At 40.5% G+C, this 15,030-nt stretch overlaps 1 protein-coding gene across 3 annotated transcripts in view; it reads left to right on the forward strand.

Annotated features, from left to right (window-relative positions):
• Positions 1 to 328: 328 nt before the first annotated feature.
• PTPRR (protein tyrosine phosphatase receptor type R) overlaps positions 329 to 15,030 on the forward strand; it is a 273,204-nt gene continuing 258,502 nt past the window's right edge. For 2 of the 3 annotated variants that reach the window (XM_059886567.1, XM_010805079.3), the window contains exon 1: positions 329 to 771. In XM_059886567.1, coding sequence (XP_059742550.1) covers positions 714 to 771 — 58 coding nt within the window. In that variant the 5' untranslated portion in view covers positions 329 to 713. 3 annotated transcript variants of the gene reach the window in all.

A 15,030-nucleotide genomic window follows, 5' to 3' on the forward strand; every position in this document is an offset into this window, starting at 1 on the left:
CACTTGGAGGCCCAGAGAACGTCAGCTCCCATCTATGAGCTATGTCCACGTGTAAACCAAGATTTGGGGAAGGGACAGGGTGAGTTGGGAGGCTGACACTTTCTTAGGCCGTCTCCTCTGGTTCCTCAGGTCGGGCCCTCATCTGGTCCCACTCCCAGGTTTTGGACAGATATTGGATCCCTGATGACAGCCTCAACATGCTTCCCCCACACCCCCGCGCGGTAGAGCCTGCTCCCCTCGCAGCAACCGCTAAGACCCGGAGGAGTGGAATTCCACTTTGAAACTCTGTGCGTGCGGCGCGAGGGCCAGCACCGGGCATGCTCAGTCGCCGCGACGCGGTGGGGCTGCTGCTCGCACAGCTCTGGCCCCGGGCTCCAGGGCTGGCTCCCTCCACCTCCTCCCCCGCTCCCCCCGCCCCGCGGCTGCGGAGCTTCCAGAAGGCCGAGCTGTAGCGGCTCCCCGCGATCTCGGCCCCCGCCCAGCGCCGCCCGGCTTGCCGCCGCCTCCCACTCCTCTTTCTCCCCTCCTCTCTTAAGGTGGAGAATCTGGTGCTTGCTTCTGTTCGCGCCACACACCGCTCTGCCAGCCCCAGCCCAGGACCTGCGAATGCCTCCCGGAGACCAGAGGACTCTCGGCGGGGGCTCTTTCCAACACCTCTTTGCCTGAAGTGGGATCGTGGCGGAGTTGCTCCTCCGCCGCTCAATTCAAACACTATGCGGAGAGCGGTCGGCTTCCCTGCGCTGTGCCTGCTTCTTAGTCTTCACGCTGCAGGTAAGGGGTTGCCCGGCAGAGCTGTGGATGCGCTAGGAGACTGCACATGCTCCAGGACTCTAGGGAAAGCTGGCTTCGCGAGGAAACCCTTAGAAAGGCAAAGCAGGACAGTGCTGAAACGGTAGGGGCGAGGGAGTCCTGCACCTGTTGGAAGACTGAGGCCGAAAACTTAAGCTAAAATCAGCCCTTGATTTTTCCTGACCTCGTATGAACATTTTCAATGCGAATACAGGTTTGCTTCTTCCACCCCTCCCCTCCATCTAGACTCCCAGATTTTGTTTCTAAGCTCCGCACTTGACTGCCCGTTTTTCAGGAGGGCAGACAAGACTCCCTACTGGATGTAATATTTTCTACTGCAGCGGCTACTTCCGTAAGGTCTCTCGGTTTAGCGAGAGCTTACAGGGATCCATTGGCTGTAACCTGATGGACCACATCTCTGCCCCAAAGATCGAAATACACGGTTCCCATTAGCGATGCCACTCCAGGATCCTTTGGCCCCAGCTCTTGTCAGTCGAATATTCTAAACCAGTAAGACGGACGAAAGCTTTAAAATAGGACCCTCTCGTCTCTTTCAGCATCATGGTCAGGTTCCGAGGGCACCAGACAGAAAACCAATCACAGTTTCAAAGCTAACAACCGCAGGGTAGGCACTGTCCCTGGGACGGGTTTGATGAGGTATAGAAAGGAATGACAGTGAGACTGGTTCCCAAATATAAATATAGTTGATATCAGAACCAGTATCAGGTTTCGTTTGGAAGCAAACCTTGGGAAGTACCTGGGGAATTTTACATAAAATGTCGCTATACACCCTGCTTTTTGGATACAAGCAGCCTCGATCTGATGCAGGGACTTGCTGGACTGAATCCTTTATCATTTTTACACACACATGAACCAAAATAAAATATGGTAGAGAGATTTTGGGAGCCCTACTGCGACAGCAGTTGTCCGTGCAGTATCCCTGTAGCAATCAAAGACCAGGTATTTTCCCCGAGGTTGCCTGTCATCCGATCACACGCATTCATTCATTTTTCCAAGCAATATTTTATTGAGTATATACTACAGTCCGGAGATAGTGTGTAAAGAGAATGGATACAAAATTGAAATTTTAGGGTATCTTTTAAAAAGAGTGTGGGTGAGTCCTTTTCTGTGTAGGCAATAGTGAGAGTGAAAGATGGTACCTCCGTATTTCTAGCTAATGCTATTTTAATGTATTGTGAATCTCTTGAACAAGTAATGTATAAGAACATTCAGGCTATAATTAAGTACCCATGTTAATTGTTATAATTATGATGTTATATTGTGGAATTTTCAGTAGTTCTTTAGCACTTTGAAAACTAGGATGTAGCTATGACATGGTCATTAAATTATTTGCAAACAGTTATAGTAAATCCTTTTATTACTGCATACAATTCTTTAATGTCAAAATATGAAATGAAAACATACACATTGGGTTGAATTTTATTTACATTATTGTTTTATTATACCCCTGACACAAATAGCTATTACCAAAAATATCCTCAGTTCCTATCAAATTTAGGAATGATTTGAACTGATCTATGAAAAATATTAGTGTTGTTATTTTTAAAACTAATATATAACATTTCTAAAGATAACATTTAATGTATCTTGAGTAATTATAACTTAAAAGCTATAAATAACCTTAAAACTAAGCAGGTGGAAAACATTTATAAATTTGTTGTAGGTGAACATTTGGGATGAGGAAATAGAGGACTTCTGTTCATCAAAAGAGAAACCTAAAAGTCTGTAGCCCTAGATTATACCTGGAGCTCTGCCAAAGGGTGTATTACCAAGACAAACCAATCCAACTCTACTTTGACTTCTTAATTTGAAGAAAAAAAAAAAAAAGGAAGATGATTAATCAATTGAATTTAGTCACAAGGCATTGAAGGCTGTCTCCAGATTTAAGTTGCAAGATGCCATATAGAAATTAATTACATTCATATTTTTAATGTAGTGCTTTTAATAGGTGTTTTTTTCACAGCAGATTGCAAGTTTAATATCGTGGTTGTCTTGCCAGTTTCATTTTGAATGCATCTTAATTTAAACAGCAATTTGTGGGTCACAAGCTGTCATCAGATTAAAATTCATCACAGTTATCTAAATAACATTGTTAGGACTTTTCATTAGAACTTAGACGAATCAGCTTTCTCGATCTCAGCTCCTGTAGATTTGGGTAATAAAAAAGTGAGTGAGTAGAAGGACAAAGATCAAGAAGTCAGTGATAGTCTCTACTTGTTGAATGTCTCATTTGGCTTCTCTTACAGAAGGCTCTCTTCTCAGGAGGAAAGTGGGCTTTATAAAGAAGGAGAATGAATTCTATGTAGTCAAGCCTCTTTGGCTGAAAAGCTAATTGATCTGTTTGGTTGTGCCCCGGGTACCAGCCACTACTTTATGCTGGCAGAACTGATGATAGGTTAGACCTCTTTCAGGATGGGAGAAATTGGCTGCCAGGATGTGAGTGCTCTTCGTAGCTATACTAGAAACCGTTAACTTCCATAGTCATTCTCCTAATGGTAAAGTAGCAAACTGTTTTCACCTTGAGTGCCCTCTCCAACTGTTGGGTCATGATCGCCTGAGTCACTATGCAAGAAAAAAAAAAAAAATTCTGACCAACCCTGAGTTCTGATGACTTAACAGGGACAAGTATTGCAATCTGTTTGCAACATCTATGGGAGCAAAAAGAGGAAGAGGGGTACAATGCTGTGTAATTAACATCTCTAGGTAAGATAACTGTAATGAATTACTGAGCATGGAGTTTATCAGAGAACCCGGACTTAACTCTATCCATGGCAGCTGATTTTCATAGACCTTCTTAACAGAAAAAGTGATAGTTATTGTTCATCCAGCTGCTTACTATACAGGGGAGAAAACTATGATTCAGTAAATAGTAGATATTATTACTTTAAAGTGCCAGTTAACAGTATAGTCAGGGTAAAAACCCCATGTTTCCAGGCCTGTGATTGCATTCTATATAAAATCCTACACTCTTTGGGAGGCCACCATTGAGATAGTGGTGCCAGATTCTTTTTCCCTAATTGTCCTCATTCCTTACACCTCTGTGAAGCAACATAACGTATCAACTTGACTAGAAAAGACAACTACAAGCTACCCAATGATTTGGATGGTAACATAATTATGTGGAAGAGCCACAGATAGCTTATTTCCTTCAGTGTTTCTTCTCTTTCTTTGCCCAAAGAACTATGGGAGATGATATTTATTGATAATATTTTAGTTACAAAGGAGTAAAAGTCTTGGGATATCTTGAAGATTCTCATGGGAAAGCTTTCTTTAACCTAGTGCATGTCTTGCTAAAAAAACACAAGTTGATTTCAATGCATTATTCTCTCTTCAAGCTCTGGAAATGGTTCTTTCAAATTTCTGTATGGTTCTTACTACCTGATTTTCTGGGCACAGGGACTACCTTCAATGTATATTCTGACGATGCTTCTTCATTCTCAGAGAAGTGCCTAGTCAGTTTCTCTAGTCTTTGAGAAGCAAGAGTTCCTGTGATGAAACTAAGAGGATCAGGGAAGTCATTGGCAGAAACACCATCCTCAAAAGAAAGGATAGGAACTTCCCTGGTGGCCCGGTGGTTAAGAATCTGCCTTGCAATACAATGAACATGGGTTCAGTCCCTGGTTGGTGAACTGAGATTCCACATGCCATGAAGCGACTAAGCCATGCACTGCAACTACTGAAGCCCGTGTGCTCTAGAGCCCCTGTACTGCAGCTAAGACCCAATGCAGCCAAAATAAACGAATAAAATATTTTTTAAAAAGAAAGGGTAGACAGATAGGAAAATGATATTTTAAGATATCTTTTCTCAATGAAGAGTCCCTTAGAGTTCCAGAATCAGTTTTTCACTCAATATAGTTCTTATACTGGCAAGGGGTCTGCTCTATCCTTTCCCATATTACCTCTCTGATATCTCTCTGCTTTCCTCTTTTTTGTCTCTCTCCAGCTACAATGGTCTCCTCCCTATTCCAAGAAGACAACAAGTGCTTGCCCATCCTCCCGAAAAGTTTTATTTCTTTGCCTGAACTATCCTTTCTCCATATTTCCATGGCTTAATCCCTCAATTTTCAGTCTTTGTTCAAAGATCACTTTCTCAGTGAAGCCCTCATTGACTATCCTAATTAATATTTCATCACCCCTGAAATCTTCCAATACCCTTCCTTGGTTACATTTTATTATTAATTTTATTGAAGTATAGTTGATTTACAATGGTGTGTTAATTTCTGCTTTATAGCAAAGTTACTCAGTAACTCATACAGATACTCTTTTTCATATTCTTTTCCATTCTGGTTTATCACAGGATATTTAATATATACAGTTAAAGTTCCCTGTGCTATATAGTAGGACCTTGGTGTTTCCCCATTTTATACATACTAGTTTGCATCTGCTAATTCCAAGCTCTCAATCCTCTCCCCCACATTCCTTCCCCCTTGGCAACAACAGATCCGTTCTCTATGTCTCTTTCTGTTTCCTACATATGTTCATTTGTGTCCTATTTTAGATTCCACATATAACCCCTGATAGCTCAGTTGGTAAAGAATCTGCCTGCAATGCAGGAGACTCAGGTTCAATTCCTGGGTCAGGAAGGTCCGCTGGAGAATGGATAGGCTACCCACTCTAGTATTCCTGGGCTTACCTTGTGACTCAGCTGGTGAAGAATCTGCCTGCAATGCGGGAGACCTGGGTTTGATCCCTGGGTTGGGAAGATACCCTGGAGAAGGGAAAGGCTACCCACTCCAGTATTCTGGCCTGGAGAATTCCATGGACTGTATAGTTCATGGAGTCACAAAGAGTGGACACAACTGAGCGACTTTCACTTTCACTTTTCATAAGTGCTATCAGGTTTTTTTCTATTTTGTTTACTGCTATTTCTATAGCAGATCCTGCCCATCTTAGCACTGGGAGAGGAGCAGTGCCTGGCATAAAAGCTGCTGAAGATTAGATAAATACATTGAATAAATAAAAACAACACAGTAATATTTCTAGTCTCCTCTTTATGCATTTAATTTCTTCTTGGCACTCATGCAAGGCACCTAGTCAACTTAGCCACTTCCAGAATGGATTTCAGCAGAGCTCATTTACCCAAAAATTAAGTTGCTCCCCAGAAGTCTCACATACCCAAGGGACATACAATCTCAAGCAGACATTGCTACTTTGGGAAATGAAGAGCAACTGGGGATGGGCTTTAACTATTGATGAACTCAGTGGCAAAGTCCTTCCAACTGATTGCCAGATGCTGAAAGAGCCCAAATGCCTTGTTGGTTGGCTATATTTTTAATTCTTTGTAAAGTGCTTTATACCTATGGGAATGACTATGGTAATGTCTGCATCTTTAGCATATAAGAAGATAGATGTATGTATATTTGAGACCACACATTCCTAGAACCATGGAGACTGCTTATTCTATTAGAAATCACACCCTGACTAGCACCTTGTAAAAATTCTGGGTTGTATTATCCACAACCCAGATAATGATAAATGTATTATCTATCATTCAAATTTCTTCTCTGTTTCTCATCTACTTTTCTACCAACTTTAATCTTTTTTTTCTTAATTTTAAATTTATTTATTGATTGATTGAAGGACAATTGTTTTACAGGATTGTGTTGGTTTCAGCTGAACATCAACATGAGTAAGTCATAGATAAACATATGTCCCCTCCCTCCTTCCCATCTTCCCTATCCCACCCTTCTAGGTTGTTACAGAGCCCCAGTTGAGTTCCCTGAGTCATACAGCAAATTCCCCAACTCTAATTATGATTCAACATAGTTAAGGTAGTAATTTATCTTTTCCTTATCAATGAATATTGAGATTAGATTAAATCTAATTTTGAAAATTCTTCTCATTGATTCCCATGGATAGCCACTGGTTTCCTCAATAGCTTCTCTCTTATCTAACTAGTCATTTCTCAGTTGCACTTTTAGGTCTTTCTCTGAGCATTCTTTAATAGGTTAGTGCTCTGTAGACTTTATGTGTCCTAGGTCTTTTTTCCTCTCTTATCCCTGTATACTTTCTCTGTGGATGTTTATATTCAGGCCTACATAGCAAAGTTGAAATTCATATTTCTATCTCAGATATCTCTCCTGCTCTCCAGTCCTATCACTACAATTACCTAGGAGTCATTGGAGATCCCACAAGTATCAGAAATCTGGCTGTTAATGCTCAGCACTTCCCATAACAACTTCTTTTATTTCTATATATTCTATCATTGTGAATAACATGAGAGTCCCCCACAGTCACCCAAGCCTGGTAAAACTGGAAAAAAGCATACTCGGTCACATTCTCACTTTGTATTCTCTAATACAGCCATTTCCTTTTCCCTTAGGGTAAACTCAAACTCATTAGCATGGGGAAGTCTTTTACTATCAGGTATTTCCCAACTCCATCCTTATTTCCTATCATCATGTTCTGCTTTGCCCACTGTTATACTAAAAGCAAATTTCATTGATTGGTTTGCCATGCCTCTCATCCTTTTCACATACTGTTCTATTTATTTTAAGTATCCAACTCTGCTTCGTTTTCTAGATAATTTTTCTCCAACTTTAAATCATAGTTGAGCATTGCCTACTTTGAGAACCCTTCCTTGAACCCCATCTCATCCAACTAGCTTTCCTAGGTTTTCCTTTGAGGCCCTGTGTATTTCACTATTACTGCTCTTAACCTGAGTTTTTTTTGAGGACAATAAGAGAATTGTAGCTTTTATCTCTGTATACTAATAACATATTAATAGAACTGTGCTTGTTATCCAGTATACCATCAATAAATGTTGCATTCAATAAATATATTCAGGATGTATTTGGCAAAATAAATTTTGATTAATTTATATTTACAAAGAGATTATATCTCACTTTCATGATCATAAAGAGTAGAATTGACTTTACTACTGCCCTTTCAATCCAATATATATTTACTGGTTACAAAGCAGTGGAAATGGGACAGAATAGCTTTCATTTAAACATATTCTGTTTAAGGTAAGTTTGTGTACTGTGAGCATGATGCTTATTCTAGTGGTGTGTGTTGAACTCCTCCTAGATGGATAGACATTCCTATATGATTTTCTAGTACTACTTTAGGATGGGAGTGAGATGAATGAGTTTATTTTAAAGAGATAAAATAATTAGACAAGATACATAACATGATAGCTGTGCATTAAAGAATGAACCCAGAACCCCTAACTCTGATTACTGATCAGCTATCTTGAAATAACAAACATGAGCCAACTACACATTTAAAATCAGGTGGGAGTTTGAGGTAGTGTATTCAATAAGCAGAAATAAAAAATAATCCAACCTTCCTTTGCTCCCCCTACCAAAATCCAAACCATCACAGAAAATTTCTGAGTATTGGATGGTTTTATACAATTTTTCTCTTTTTTATGTATAGATAAAATCTTTATTAAACCTTTATGGGAGCTATGCTTTTACTTGAAGAATGGAGAGTGGTTGATGAATAATAAAAAGTCACTTCTTCTGAGATGATGGGGTCACACATCAAAAACTCATTTATTGCCATTATTATTAGTGATAACATGGTTATGTTTCATGGTAAGTATATTGTTAAATCTCTTAAAAGCTATTTGTTAAGTCTAGTTCAAAAGGTAGAGAAAGCCATTTTTCCCTTTAAAGATCCTACTTGGCCATAAATGCATTCTTCATCTTCAAAGCACTTAAAATGCTGACACACTTAGAGTAGCTTTGATATTTCTCAACACAAAGGATTTTAATAGCTTGAAACATTTTAATGGTAAAATATTATTTTAAGATCAGGTTTCCTAATTCCTGCTCACCAAATAATGTAGCTATAAGTGTCTACTATTGAGATATTTGCCACAGAATGACAATTAGCAAATTTATGTTGTGGATAGTAGCACTTTCCATTTAGACAATTTTCTACTTATAATGACACTCTGGACTTTTCTCATTGATTTCATTTTATTAAGTTGTTGATATCCATGAAAATTTCAACCACAGGGACCAACAACAGAACAAAACTGTTTACCTGAAACAGCAGTCTAGATCAATGTGTCTAATTACACTGAAGTAGATGCTAAGTTCTGGAGAAGGCAATGGCAACCCACTCCAGTACTCTTGCCTGGAAAATTCCATGGACGGAGGAGCCTGGTAGGCTGCAGTCCATGGGGGTTGAGAAGAGTCGGACACGACTGAGTGACTTCACTTTCACTTTTCACTTTCATTTGTTGGAGAAGGAAATGGCAACCCACTCCAGTGTTCTTACCTGGAGAATCCCAGGGATGGGGGAGCCTGGTGGGTTGCCATCTTTGGGGTCGCACAGAATCAGACACGACTGAAGCGACTTAGCAGCAGCAGCAGCAGCAGATACTAAGTTCAGTAGGGGCATAAACTATTTTCTGTCTTAGTTCGGACGTGAAGCAATGTCCATTTACTGGCTATGCAGAAGGGCTTAAGACAGCCTAAACTACTGTTTCTTTGAAAAAGAGCAGTGAATGAGCACAGAGTAAGATTATCTCACAGTGATTTACTGGCCTATACAGCAATGTGTACAGAGTAAAACTCTTCTGCCATATCACTACAGTAGTGATTCAATTCCTAACTGAGACTGGAGGGGAAAATAGGCGATGTGTATAACTACACAAAGTCAGCTCCCAGTACTGGGATACTTTCACTTACCTGGGGAAGAGGCTCAATACAAACTATGCCAAACATTATATCATGATGAGTTAGTCCGCAAGGCCATCAATCTATAAATATAAATTTATAGTTTGTGATTTTAAAGTAATTCACTTTCTTGGTCTCTTGTTGATTTAAGACAGTATTTTTATTCTCCCTGGAAGAAAATGAAATAGCTTAAGCAGAAAAGTAAAGAGAAAATTGAAATAAAGGAGAAAATGCCATATTTTTAGATAATGCTTAGCAGTGTACTGTAGCAGTTAAGAGCATGTATATGGTGATCAGTTTCAAATGCAGTCATGGTCACTTACTGTCTCTATGGTGGTTTAGTCCCTATTTTGTGTCTGACTCTTGCGACTCCATGGACTACATTTCCCAAGGCTCTGCCCGTGAGATTTCCCAGGCAAAAATATTGAAGTGGATTGTCATTTCCTTCTCCAGGGAGGATAGGATCTTCCTGACCCAGGATTTGAACCTGGGTCTCCTGCATTATAGGCAGATTCTTTACCAACTGAGCTATGAGGGAATCCCTACTATCTCTCTATAACTTGGAGTAAATTGCTTGATCTTTCCACATCTCAATTTCTTCTTTTAAAAATGGAGACCATGTATTATAGAGTTGTTGTTGTGTGTTAAATAGGATAATGTAAAATAGACTGTGCTGTCTTAGTAAGTGCCATGTAAGTGTTAGGTATTATTTGACTAGGGGTGGGAGAGGTCAGATGCTAAATGATCAACCAGTATCTTGGAGCAATTTCTCATTCTTTTTGTATTTGAGCCAATGCTAGAGAAGCATACATGCCCAAGAGAGATTCTGCATTCCAACCTCTTTTTCAGTTGAATCTTATCTGCATAGTTCCTCTCTCTTTGGTCTGAGCCTACTAATGGGCAGGTTTGTGATGGATTTTGAAGCTTCAAAGCATCCACCTATTTCTTCTGGCCACTGAGAGGCTGAAGAGAGCCTGGCCAGGCCCAGGATGTCAGATCTCATTCTCCTAGTCCCTCTTCTACACCCCACACCAAACCCCTCAATAAAATAGTTTAACATACTTCTCCTCCAAATTCACCTCTCCCCTAAGTCTCTCTCCTAATGCCTTACCTATAAGCATCTAAATGTATTATCTATCTATCATGTCTTCAGCAAATCCTTATTTAAGTGAATATATTAGTAAAATGCAAATTTTGGGGGGCTTACCTCATGGTAATTGAAAATAGATAACCTTTTCACCTTTTCCTAAACACCATAGGTCTGAAATATCTAGTTCTTATTGCACTGTGTTGCTTAGCAGATAGCCCAGACTTGTCCTAGAAGCTGCCTCCCTAACTAGCCTCACTAGGCACAGATGCAGAATGAGAAGTTCAGACGTGTGACCAAGGCTGAAACTCATAGCTCTAAGAACCTCTTTTAGGACTGCTGCTCTAGTCTTTTAGGACTGCTGCTCAGAAGACTTCTCCTCTTCTGACTGACTGACACTCTCCTGCTTGCTATTTGTAGCCTATGGAACTTCTAGATCACTGGGCTCTAGTCCACATGGAAGGCTGCCCATGGTTCACTGGGCACTGGAGAAGATAGGAGTGTTTGAATGTAAAAGGAAAGCAAGCAGGGACATGGAGGTGGGAAGACCTTTTATTGGGGATTATCAAGCACAGCCTTCACCTGTTCAAGGGACGACTCATCACTCCCTAATACCCCGACCTTGCTACCCAGACCCACTTGATCTCAGGATTCTATCCTGCTGATTTTATCTCAGGTGACCTACCATGTATAGCTCCAGTCTGGCTCCCTGGGAGAGCTGCAACCCATCAGAAAAATCAGAATTCAACTATGAAAACTTTTTCATGGTGCTAACCTCCGATATGCAAAGTTAGGTTCGTGGTGGGTTGGCTGTTTCAGTACCTCTGAACACTCCATGGCAGTTAAGAAGCTCCCTAGGGGAATTCTCACAGGTGCTCACAGGTCTGGTCCAGTTGGGCAGGGCTCTTGGCATTCCTGGGTCCCTCTGTATCTACAGAGCATCAAGATTCCCCATCAGGTGTCCACTGGTCCTTTCTGAGTGACTTATTTCTTCAAAATGGGAGTGGCTGATTCTTAGAGAGCTTGGATTATAACATTTATCAGGCTGTTTGTAATTCCTAAATCTGAACATTATCTGAAGCTATGAAAATATAACAAAAGGGTCTCCTCTCTAGATAAACATTGGATTTATAGGGAAGAGACAAATAGATTTCATTATAAGAAAAGAAGGGAAATACAAATGACTATTTCCTAAATTCCTGTGATGTGCTAAGTGTGAAAGTGTTAGTTGCTCAGTCATATCCAACTCTGTGTGGCCTCATGGACTGCAGCCCAGCAGGCTCCTTTGTCTGTGGAATTCTCCAGGCAAGAATACTGGAGTGGGTAGCCATTCTCTTCTATTGAAACCAGGTCTCCTGAATTGCAGGCAGATTCTTTACTGTCTGAGCCACCAGGTCTATTTAATCCCTATGACGTACCAATATCTATCCCAAATGCTTTCTATAGTATAATCATCTCACCCTTTAGGATAGAAAGTTTGTTTGAAACGGTATGCTTGTACTACAGAAACAGCAAAAATATACTCTAACTCATGTAGCAGAGTAAAAATAAAAAAGTTAAGCTCTAGAATCTGACTTCCTGGGCTGGAATCCCATCTCTGCTATTTACTGTTTAAATTCTCTGTGCTTCCCTTTTCTTATCAGAATAAAAGGCTAATACCATGGTAACTACCTCATAGGGTGGTTTAAGGATTTAAGGAGCTAATTCATAAGGCCCACAGCATGGGGCTGGAACACTGCATATATTCAATGGCAATAGTTGTGAGAATTATCATATTAGCATGTGAAAACTTTCATTGGTCCTGTATTTCAGGTTCCATACTTGAAAAGGAAAAAGTGTGCACACTGACTATTGCCCATTAAAAAGAAATTCACTCTGAAGCCTTCTTTTGTGAAGAGTTCTTGCCATGAAAATCTAATTTTTGTACCTCCATTAAAAAGAAAATACTAATAGAACTTTTGCCTTATGAATTAAAAATTGCTCATAACTAGTAAGCTTGTGTTGGAAGCAATGAATGCTGTTTGCCAAACTGGAGAACATAAGAGAAAAATAACTCCATAGCCACCAGAGGTGCTGCAATTATGGGCAATCTCCCTTCTGGTAAAGACCTTAAGTCTTAGGTTTGGGGTAGAATTGGTAGTATCACCCCTCCTGCTGTCTCACTCTACAATCTATCTGAATTCACAACATCCAACAGGAGCCAAAATATCCCACTTCTAATGTTGAACCTTCTGCGTGTCCACGGACACCTTGCAAGCTCTGTGCATTGCATGGTTTCCATACTCCACTGTAAGAGCCTTGCCCACACCTTTGAGGTGTGTATGTGGGAGGGGAGGGAGTAGGCTTCATGAAATCAGATATGCATTCTGTGGATCAGGCAACCCACCTCCCCTAGCGTTAAGTTCTGCTGAGTCGACCATAAATTCACCATGGGTACAGAGTCTGTGCCTCCAAACCAGTCCTGCCCTGAGCCTGAAGCAAAAGTGCTTTGGGTCTCCCATACTTCAGCCTAAGGCATCAGCCCCCGCTGCTGGCAGCCCCTTCCCTGCTCCCCCCACCCTGCCCTTGACGTCTTGAAGCTCACTCTCTGGAGCTCTGTGCTCAGGCTGAATCTCAACCTCCTGCCTTCTCCTTCCTCTCCACCCCAATTAAAGAGTGTTCTTTTTACTTCCCATTGCAAGAGAGGTCTCTCCTCCACTAGCACTATTTTAGGAAAGATGTGACACAGTGATCTACTCCTGATAAAAATAACTGTTAATTGTGTGGTCTTTCCCTAGCAAATGTTCATTTTTTTTCAAAGAACAGTGAAAAAAAAAAAAAAACAGTGTCTTCTGAGGAAGCAGTACCTTTGACCAGTGGTGTTAATTTCAAGTGATGGATGAAGGGACCAGGACAGGATGGAGTAGAGGTGTTGACCTGAAGGACCTACCAAGTGCCCTGTGCTCCTCAAATCCCTAAATACAGGCAGAGGAACACAGGACAAGATTTCTTCAAGTGGCCACCATGGACCTCCTTCCTTACTCTCTATAGTATCATTACTGGGGCTTCCCAGGTATAGCTAGTGGTAAAGAACCTGCCTGCCAATGCAGGAGACTTAAGAGACACAGGTTTGATTCCTGAGTCAGGAAGATCTCCTGGAGGAGGGCATGGCAAGCCACTCCAGTATTCTTGCCTGGAGAGTCCCATGGACAGAGGAGCCTGGTGGGCTATAGTCAGTGGGGTCATAAAGAGTTGGACACGACTGAGTGACTGAGCACAGCATACCATACTGTCATTACTATGAAAATATTGTAATTTTTATATGTTCTAATATTCATTTTGCTATTTTTAATATAATTCTTAATCTACTATGAGAATTATCCTTAAAACAGATATTTTTCTTTTTCTTGCAACTGAAGTACACCTTTCAAGTCATTTGGAGAATTCTACTATAAAAAAGATGATAATAGTTTATAATCTCTATAAATAGCAATATTTTAAATGCTTGCATAACAATGAGGCATAAAAGTTATATTTTACAAGTATATTTAGAGCTTTATCACTCTACAAATGCATATGGAACTCAATTTCTATGATTTCTGCAGAGGCTAGTGTTACTTAGCTTTCTAGCTGTATGATCATTTTCCCCACTTCTGCATTTCCCAAGAGGGCATATCTTGATGAAGATCTTCTCTTAACTGCTGTGTAGAGTTGAAGAGATAGTAGCTTTCACTCTTGTCAACCTCTCCTCCAAGCATCTTTCAACTCAGTTCTTGAGGAACTGGGGAGCATCTGACTGCTTCTCTTGAGCCAATATAAATCTCACTTCCTCCAGCAGAGTCCGAGGCCGTGGTCTTAACCTCACTTCTTTATGACTTCTGTCTAGTCACACTGCCCCAAAGGGTGCTGTCCTAATTGCATTAAATTTCACTCTGTAATACTAATTTATCAGATGAAACATATGGCTACTAAAGCTGGGCAAAACCCAGGAAGCATGAAGTCCTTTCATTATAATTTTACCACGGGCACATGGCACACAGTGGATGTTTGCTGAAATGACTGTCTATTTCTGTGGCTTCCAGATAGAGTTTTCTGTCATGGAGCTCAACTTTGGATGGAAGAGATAAATAGGAAGAATGGAGGGACTCCCAGAGTAGTTACAGTGGGCTCTAAGTGGGAGTAGGAACCACATTAGTTCTAACAGGATATTTGAGGAAATATGAAGGAGTGTTTATACCAAAGAGCATGCAGAAAAAGTTGCAAGATGCCTTAATAAAAATCTTTCCTTATTGTTGTAAGATTCAGGCCCTTTCCTACATAGAAAAAAATAGAAGCAGTTCTATAAAAGTAAGACGAGTTACTGTGGTGTTTTTTTTTAATTTTTATTATTGATATACTAGGTATATCACTGGTCAAACACTTGAAACATTTAAATAATATTAGAAGAAGACATAGAGCTTCCTCATGGAACTATGTTTTTATATCTTAGAGACTAGGGCATATACTAAATTTTAGGAAAAA

This window comes from Bos taurus, chromosome 5, assembly GCF_002263795.3.
Source record: "Bos taurus isolate L1 Dominette 01449 registration number 42190680 breed Hereford chromosome 5, ARS-UCD2.0, whole genome shotgun sequence".
NCBI lineage: Eukaryota > Metazoa > Chordata > Mammalia > Artiodactyla > Bovidae > Bos > Bos taurus.